Source organism: Teleopsis dalmanni, chromosome 2 (genome assembly GCF_002237135.1).
Source record: "Teleopsis dalmanni isolate 2A chromosome 2, ASM223713v2, whole genome shotgun sequence".
Taxonomy (NCBI): domain Eukaryota; kingdom Metazoa; phylum Arthropoda; class Insecta; order Diptera; family Diopsidae; genus Teleopsis; species Teleopsis dalmanni.
In genome coordinates, this window is record NC_051847.1 from 190306942 (window position 1) to 190315800 (window position 8859).

Consider the following 8859-nt stretch of genomic DNA (forward strand, 5'->3'; position numbering starts at 1 on the left):
CACTTTTCCATAAATGTCAGAAATTGTCGTTACTTTGATTCATATTTAAGTCAAAAATTCAAACGAATATATCTTGCTAAAATAAATTCGAATATCTAAGACATAAATTTTAAATTGCTTATAAATAAATTTTAAATAAATTATTTTACATTTTATTTAACTACTAAAGAATAAATTACTAGTTTAGAATTTATTAGAACTAAAATTTTTCTTTAAATCAGTAAGTTCGTAGGGTGCTTAATAAAGGAACTCAACTGCATTCAGTAATATAATCTCCTTTAAGAGTGATGCATTCTTTCCCACACTTTCCCTTAATAAGAGACTTTAGTTTTGACATTTACTTCATTATCAAATCCAAATCCAAATCCTTTTACCTGGAGCATTCATTTTAAGCATGCAAAATGGTAGTAATTGGTAAAAGCAAGATCAAGATAGTATTAAGATTGAAAAGAATAAAAATGCAATTCTTTATATATTGCGCTTGTGAACGCAGGATCTGTAAAGCAGATAACATGGAAGCAATAACAAAACCGTATACATGGATTAGGATGTATATAGGGGATTGGTTGTTTAGGAGTGTGAATGGATAGGCGAGAAATTTAGCTACTTTAATGGAGCGAACTCAAAAATTGATTGGACTGAAGTTTGTGTGTGCATTGGGGCAGAAAAATAGATAGGCGACAATATTAGGGTAGAACTGTAGTTATGGCACACATTCAGAATTTATGCGTGACATTCATATTCTGCCCATATCCTGATTTAAATTGAGCTAGGACATCTCGTGCTGCACGTTGATTAGCAAAGCTGAAATTAGGGGAGCTAGAGCAAGTTGATGTTACCCTCCCTGGGTTGGAACCTATGTTCGATTGGTAGGCTGGAAAAGCACATAGGATGAGAAAAATTGAGAAAATTGATAAAAAAAAACTCGACGACTGGCTTGTCGCAAAAGAGGAGCAATTTCTAACATAGTATTAATAAATTACCTGAAAGATTGGCGAAATTTGTGGAAACTGATGACTAATATTTTAAATAAAAAAAAACAAATTTCCCTTGAAAATTATGTTTTCTTTATTAAACGAAACTTGCATACATACACCCGGTATTAGTAATCACATATATTGGCAATCACAGTTATTGACAATAAGATGGGCTTCTAACTTTATTCACTTGATTTGATACCGTTTGACTTTTACTTTTTCGGAAAGAAGTATTTGAAGATGAAAGGACAACCTGGTTGATGATATAAAAGTTCTATTTGTTTTGGAAAAATAATTATGTCTTTGAGACGATTTTAGATTAATGTTATAACTTTGAATAAGATGCACTTTTAAATGTTGTTAAACTTAAACTTGTTCATAATGTTTTTTATTTTATACTAGATTACATTTTTAACAACTACATCTAATGGAAAAAATTTATTGAATTTTTCCATTGTTTTTTTTTATACTAGATTAAATTTTTTACAACTACATTTAATGGAAAAAATTTATTGAATCTTTTCTTTGGAAACCAAAAACTATTTATCAAATCTTGAAGCTAGTAGATTTCATTTTATGTCCTGGGGTCAAAGAACGGCCGGGTGTACGTCCCGGAGCCACTCGTCGCCATCGACGCTACCTCCCAAAGGGACTTCACAAGCAGTTCCCAGTGAAAACAACAACATTTGTTTTCCTGTTACATTGTTCTAAAAAATATTACATTATCACTGATTAGTTACAATGTAATAAGTAGTTTTTAAATATATTTTTGACAGAAATATATATTATTATGTTGAGCCTTTTCCGAGTTTGTGCATCTGAGCACTTTTACTCTTTGATAACTGGGGGGTTTCTGTAGTGTCCCATCTCACTGACTAATTTGTGTATTCCTCATAAGTTTTGTGATTATTCAATGACTGAGTTCTGTGTACCGCCCCGTGCGGTTGATGATTACACTGAGATTAGTTAGTGCTAAGTAGGGCAGCCTGTCGGTTTTCGCATATAGCTTCAGGGCTCTGACCCTTATGTATATATATAATGTATATATATGTATGTATGTATATATTATATATCATATATAAGACTTATAATATTATTATATTATAATATATAATATTATATTATTATATATATTATATATTATATTATTATATAATATTATTATAATATTAACAATGTTAATATTAACAAATAGTTGAAGAGAGGAAATAATTCCTACTTAATGTTAATTTAATCCATATAAACTACTATTATTTGCAAAATAAAAATTGTTTTATTTATTAAAAGACACCAAACACCAAACACCAAATTATTAAAGACGACGACTTCCAAAACTTAAAACAAATATTTATGTTTACAAAATAAAATGGCTCAATTTAAAGGCAAGGAAAAGACGTTAACGCAAATTCATTAAAAATTTAAACCAAACTGCACGAAACACTGTGTACACTACAAATAAAAAGCACAACAAATCGTGTATTTGTTGTTTGTATGATTTGTTGTTTGTCAAGTACCTTTGCTTTATGAACGAAATTTGTGCGAGTTTCTCTTTGCTTTTATTTTTGACTCTTAATTTCTAATGCTTTTTACTTTAAGTAAAAGTAAATAAATTTTATTTGTTTATGTGTGAGTGTGAGTGGTTTGAGTTGCATGTTTGATGCATGTTTGATACCATGCTTGATGTCTAAATGTTCTATGTTGTGCGCTGTGTATTGTATTTGTATGAAGGCACCTACCTGTTGCAGCTTCTGGTTGCACTTGTTGCTTAACAGTACCAATTATTTTATCACCACAATTTCGTTGTTGTAGAAAAGTGTGCGACGCAATTCTGTCGCTGAATGAACCAGCTGCCCCACCGTCACCGTCACCCACACCTTCACCTTCACCATCACCATCTAAATTCGTAAAACGATTTGCATGCAAGTAACTAGTTGGAGGCTTATAAAGCAAAGTAGCAGGCATAGGTGGTGGTGGTGGCGGCGGAGGTGGTGGTGGTGGCGCTAGTAGCACAGTTGGTTCAACTTTTGTTTTGTACTTTCCTAGTTCATTTTCGGCAAGTTCGGCACGTGCAATCGCCTTATGCAGTTCAGCTTCCATAATTTCCAATTTAAGTTGTAAGGTTTTTAGTTCATCGTTAGTATTTTTTTGTATAGCCGCATCCATAAGACTCTTCTACAAAGTTGGGGGTAGGGCGGAAAATTAGTAGACAAAAAAATAATAATATTAGATATATGAGAGTTAATGTCAAGTACGATTATGTTTAAGTAGGCGCATAGCACAAAATAAATAAGCAGCAAAATAAATAAATAAAAAAAAATTGTTTATAAAAATAAGCAAAAATAAAGGATTTAACAGTTAAAGAGATACATTTTAACAAAACAATTTATGAAGCAAATTTATGAGTTCAAAGCAGTTATGGTTAGATTTTAGTTCAAAATCCTGAGCCTCGTTGGAGGATATTTGTGAGTAGCTGGGATAGGGCAACAAGCAAGCAATCGGCAATGTTATTTGCTACACTGCAAATTTGCTATTTGCAGTGGCTTAACCACAAACACCAAGTTCTGCTTACTTCTTATCAAAAACTGTTAAATTATCAGGAAAACCGGAAAAAATGTATATCAAAAATGCCTTCACCACAATTCATTAAAAAGTAGAATTAAATAAACAATTTATGTTGTGCTGTAGTTTGTTTAAGAGCTTTTGAAAATATTTTGAAATGGTTTAAAAAAACCAGAAAATCTTTTCGTGCCCTATTTATTAAAATATATAAGATTATATGCATATAAAAATATATATAAATAATTTAAAATATATATAAATAATTTAAAATATATAAAACAATTAAATATAATTAAAAAAAAAATTTTTTTTTAATTTTCAATTGGTTAAGTTTTATAAGACGTCATTTTTTAAGAGTAGAAGTAAGAAGAAGAAGTATTGGGAGAACAGGCTAAAACCTTTTAATTTTATTTTTTAAACAATAAGCTTTTATTGCACCGCTTTGAATTAAAGCCTAACACTTAGTTTTAGAATCTTAAAGACTAATGACATTACATTACAAATTATTTTATATGTAAACATACTATAATGAATTATAAAATGAATTGTAAATTATTTTAAGGGGTCTCCGAATAACTAGCCAGGGTTTATTTACCAGATATAACGGCATAAAAGTTAAATTAATCAGAGTGATCTTTAGGAAAGCAGGATGGCGGGTCTATCATTCCGTTTCAGTATACAAGAAGTTGACATATTAGCAAGAGGTCTAGCCAGCGGATTTACATGGTTTTCAAGATTTGAAATATGTTTCTGCCTTATTAGGCTAAAACCTATCGCGTAAAAGACCTCTTCAAATGTCAACTCATTGATTGTGCCGTATCAGTGGGATTTTCGGTCTGGTCTCTCCACAATTAACCAGATATTTATACTGCAAGAAATCCTGACAAACACCTACGAAGACAACAAAGATTCGCATCATCTTTTTGTCGCAATGTATGAACTCGATATCCCTGCAAAGTTAATACGACTCTGCAAAATAACATTAAGCAGCACACATACCTCCATCAAGATAGGATCCAGTCTTTCCGAGTCTTTTATACCATACGAGGCTTCAGACAAGTTGAATCTTCGTATCATATAATCACCCCATTATCATGTAATCTTTTCAATTTCGTCATAGATGTGATCATGTGCAGTGCAGATGTTCATTATAATCTATGGTGCTTTATTTGTGTAATCCAATTAATAATATTAGAGGAACAACAATATATTGCAATGTATGAGATCTATTGTGTAGATTCAGAAGCGGCTGAAACGTTTTCTGTGCGCAGACGAAAAATTGCGAAAAATTTGCATTAAGACATGCAAACAGATATGCGACTTTATGATGGATGGGGTATAGAACTTCAGTTGAGCACATATTGAGAGTTGACACATATATGCGTGAGAAGTAAACGTTATACTTATATTATATACTATTATCCTGACCTGAATTGAACAAGGATACTTCTTGCTGCATGGTGAAGGTGACACTTTTCTCGAAAGATAATAGATGGAAGTCTATGGGTACTTTGTTGCTATGCAACCGTAATTTTGAAGAGAAAACTGCGTTTGTTGATTTTAGCAAAAATGACGTCTTTAAACTAACTTCGTAATTCGTAATTTTTTTTGTTTTTTGTTTCTTCAATTTAGTTTTACATACCATTTCGACAATACGTTCTCCATGATCTCTGTTTTGTATTTCGACTTCCTCCTTTATTTTCTCAAATTCTTCGTTAGCTTTAATTGTGGTAGGAGAAGGACTCGGTGCAGGTAAACCATCTGGTGCATCACGCAATTTAGATGTCAAGTCATCGTTACGTTGTTTTAACTTAATAAGAGCTGCTTCCATTCTACATAAAATAATTCAGAGAAATAAAATTTAAAAAATAAGAAAAAGTATTAAAAATCGTACGTACTTTTTGCTAGTTTCAACGCTTTCCTTCATATTTTCAGTCAATAATTTAGCAACTTTAGTTAGATTTGTATTTTCTGTACGTAAATTTTCATTCTCCTCTTCTAAATGATGTTGCTATAATAATAGAAAATTATCAAAATTAAATTTTTAAATTAAAAAAATTCTTGAATTCTAACTCACGTTCTCAACTAATTCAGCTATCTTTTCATTTGCTTCATAAAGTTGTAGTTCTACAGCATTCATTGAATTCTTCAGTGTCATAAATTCATCTACTAAACGTTCGATCAGATCATTAGTTATGGGCACACTAACAGCAGACTCAACATCAATGAGGCTTTCCATTTCATTGCTATTTAAACTAGGCAAAATTTTAAGTAATTTGCCTTTAAGTGCATCCGAACTGACCATTATGTTAGGATTACTTTCCTGTTGTCTGTCCTGTAGCAAGTTTAGTTCGTTTGTTAAACTAAAATAATTTTAGAATATAAAATTTGTTAATGGATTAAAATATGTATACAATACTAAAAATCTTATATTAGATGGTTTCTTAGTTTGCAATCTCAATCAGAAGATTATATAGAATCACGATTTAAAAGTGGTGATTTTAGCACACACATAACGCTAAAAAAAATTTAAGACTGGCACTGTTTCATACTATATATCTATTGTGTTATTTTCTGGATTATTTCGTTCAGTTTCCATTACTTTTTAGACTATACTTCAGCTGAAAACCATGCAAATAAGTCTTATTAATTTATTATTGTCTGTAAAAATAAAATTTAATAGAAGTTATTATAGTATACCATCGGACATTTTAATCACCTAGAAGGTGTATTTTAAATTTGGAAAGTATAACAAATTCGTGGTGAATATGATTAGAGTATCAGTGGGCGTACTAAACTATATAACACACAGTATAAGTACACACATATAATATATATTTATTATAAAACAAAATAGTATATCCATATAAGTATCGAAGAAAAGTTTTTTATAGGTGTAAATAAAAAAGAAACTTAGTTTAAATAAAAAGTCTATAAAACGTTAATAGGAATATTTTTACTGACAATATAACTTTATATCGGATGCTTTTCTGTTATACTAGCATAACATAGAAGAATACTTATATGCTGAAGTATTGCGAGGTTATGAGTCTTTGTACATTATGGTGGAAATGGTTTCGTCTAATGGGTGAAAATTTGGTGAACAATTTGCCTGATTGAACAAAATGCATAATGTGTTGAGTGAATGCTTACAGAATAGCTTCTATCGAAAATCCTATAAAACGCAACACCCACAGTATCTATAAAATGCATCATGGACAAGTCCTTATGTTGATCTGGAAAATAAAACTTATGTTGATTGACGCATTCGAAAATAGTTATAGACTGGGGACACCCACTCCCATATTACACATTTTTTGAACAAGATTGACTAATTAAAATTGTAAAATTCATGGATTGTATTGCGTTTAAAAAGGTCTGGAGATATACAAAGATCATTTCACTTTTTTTTTGCAAATTATTATTTACTGTTTATTATTTAAATATTCATGTGAACACATTTTAAATGAGAACTAAAAACCATCAAGTGTTAAAATTTTCATTTCAATTAGAATAACAAACACTTACCTATTAATAATATCAACTTTCATTTTATGTAGCTTATCTAAGGCATTACGTTCGCCTTGTACCTTGGAACATTTCGTAGTCAGTTCTTTGATTTGCACATCAATATTCGCCTGATCTTTCCTAAGCAATTGTAATTCTTCGCAAACATTCGTATGCTGTGACGCAAGTTGACTTAGTTGTTTTTTTTCTAAATTTTATAAAAGTTAATAAATTCAAATATGCTTATTTGGGAATTAAAACTCACGTTCTTCAATTTCGATTTTAAGTGCTTTATTCTCCTCTTTCAAAGCAATATTATCCTCTAATAAAGTGAAGAGATCAGTTTCGGGATCTTGTTCATTATAATCTGGTTCTCTCACACGGCTGCGACTTCGAGTTTTACCTTCCTGTGTACGAAATGTTGCAACAGGTATACGTCCACGACGTTCCATTTTTCTTTCTTAGCTTTTAGAGCTTTAATAATAAAGAGCTTTATACTAATAAAAAATAAAGTGAGTAAAGAAACTCCTCTCCTAAATAGTTTAATAAAGACACAACTAAAATTGTAACCTTTTAGATGTGAAGGATTATTCATTAACAACAGGAAATCCATCAAGGACAATCGTAGACCATTAATTATTGTTCAATCAATTATTATTTTTAAAAGAAAATATAACAATAATAAAGTAAATCGTTCTATTAAATTCCATTTATAATAGATGAAGTTATGACACAATTTTAAATCATATAGTCGCTAATCATAGACATTAAAATTAAGTGTATGATTATTAGAAATTAAATATGTAATAAATATGAATTATCAAGATTAATTATAAAAGTTTATTGATTGATTTTTAACGACATAATTAGGCAATGGGCTCTGTGATCAAATACTCTATCTTCACTATAGACCAACTTTTCACAACTTAAGTAGACAAAAAAAGATCAATTCCTCAATGTTAAATAATAGTAAAAGCTATGTGATTAATATATATCTTGCTGATTTCGAGAAAATGAATTTTTCTTTTCAATTTTCACGAGGAATGCAACAAGTAATTAAATATTTTATGAATAAACAAAAATACATACACACATATGTAATATGTTCATACAATAAATATATTTAAAAAAATTTTGAATATAAATTGCATGGTGTTGTTGGGTTCAAATGGATGCCCAGTAAAACGGATAGCTTCTACTACATACAGGAACTATAACCAAATTGGACAAAATCATATCCTTTTTATATTAACAACAACGTTTTTAATCTCAACAGAGTAGCAACGAATATAAAAATTCCGGAAATACATTTAGTATATAAACGTAATTTTTCAATATTACTAATAATTATTTGGCAATAAAACTAATATAAAATAAATATTTTTTACTTGCTTTTATTTATTTTTTTTTTCTTTATGTAGAAGAGATCATATTTTTAACATGATCTGCATAAATTTATAATTTTTGTCAAATACATTTTTTTCTTGAATTTTATTTAATAATTTAATTAATATTACTTCGTTTAATTGATTTAAATTACTATTTTATATTTTTCAGTTTTATATATTTTATTTAAATAATTTCGTTTAATTATTTTAAGCTGCTTCTTAATATTAAAGTTTTTGTTTCACAGAAATTATAATTAATTTATTTAGTATTAATGTTTAGAAGCAGCACATGAATTTTTTTTATGCACTCATGTATTAAATTTATCTTAAAAGTTTTTATTTTCTAAATTTTTATATTTATTTAAGTTTGTTTTTAACTTACTACATTCTTATTTGCGATATTAAATTTGTTTTTTTTTTTTTTTTTT

At 29.2% G+C, this 8859-nt stretch overlaps 1 protein-coding gene across 1 annotated transcript in view; it reads right to left on the reverse strand.

The window, feature by feature from the left end:
- Positions 1-3530: 3530 nt before the first annotated feature.
- LOC119679070 (eukaryotic translation initiation factor 4 gamma-like) overlaps positions 3531-8859 on the reverse strand; it is a 28050-nt gene continuing 22721 nt past the window's right edge. The window contains exons 2-7 of the mRNA XM_038091224.1: positions 7309-7517; positions 7065-7251; positions 5614-5899; positions 5435-5547; positions 5179-5368; positions 3531-3727 (exon numbers count right to left, since the gene is read on the reverse strand). Coding sequence (XP_037947152.1) covers positions 3668-3727; positions 5179-5368; positions 5435-5547; positions 5614-5899; positions 7065-7251; positions 7309-7495 — 1023 coding nt within the window. The 5' untranslated portion in view covers positions 7496-7517 and the 3' untranslated portion in view covers positions 3531-3667. The remainder of the gene's footprint in view (positions 3728-5178; positions 5369-5434; positions 5548-5613; positions 5900-7064; positions 7252-7308; positions 7518-8859) is intronic.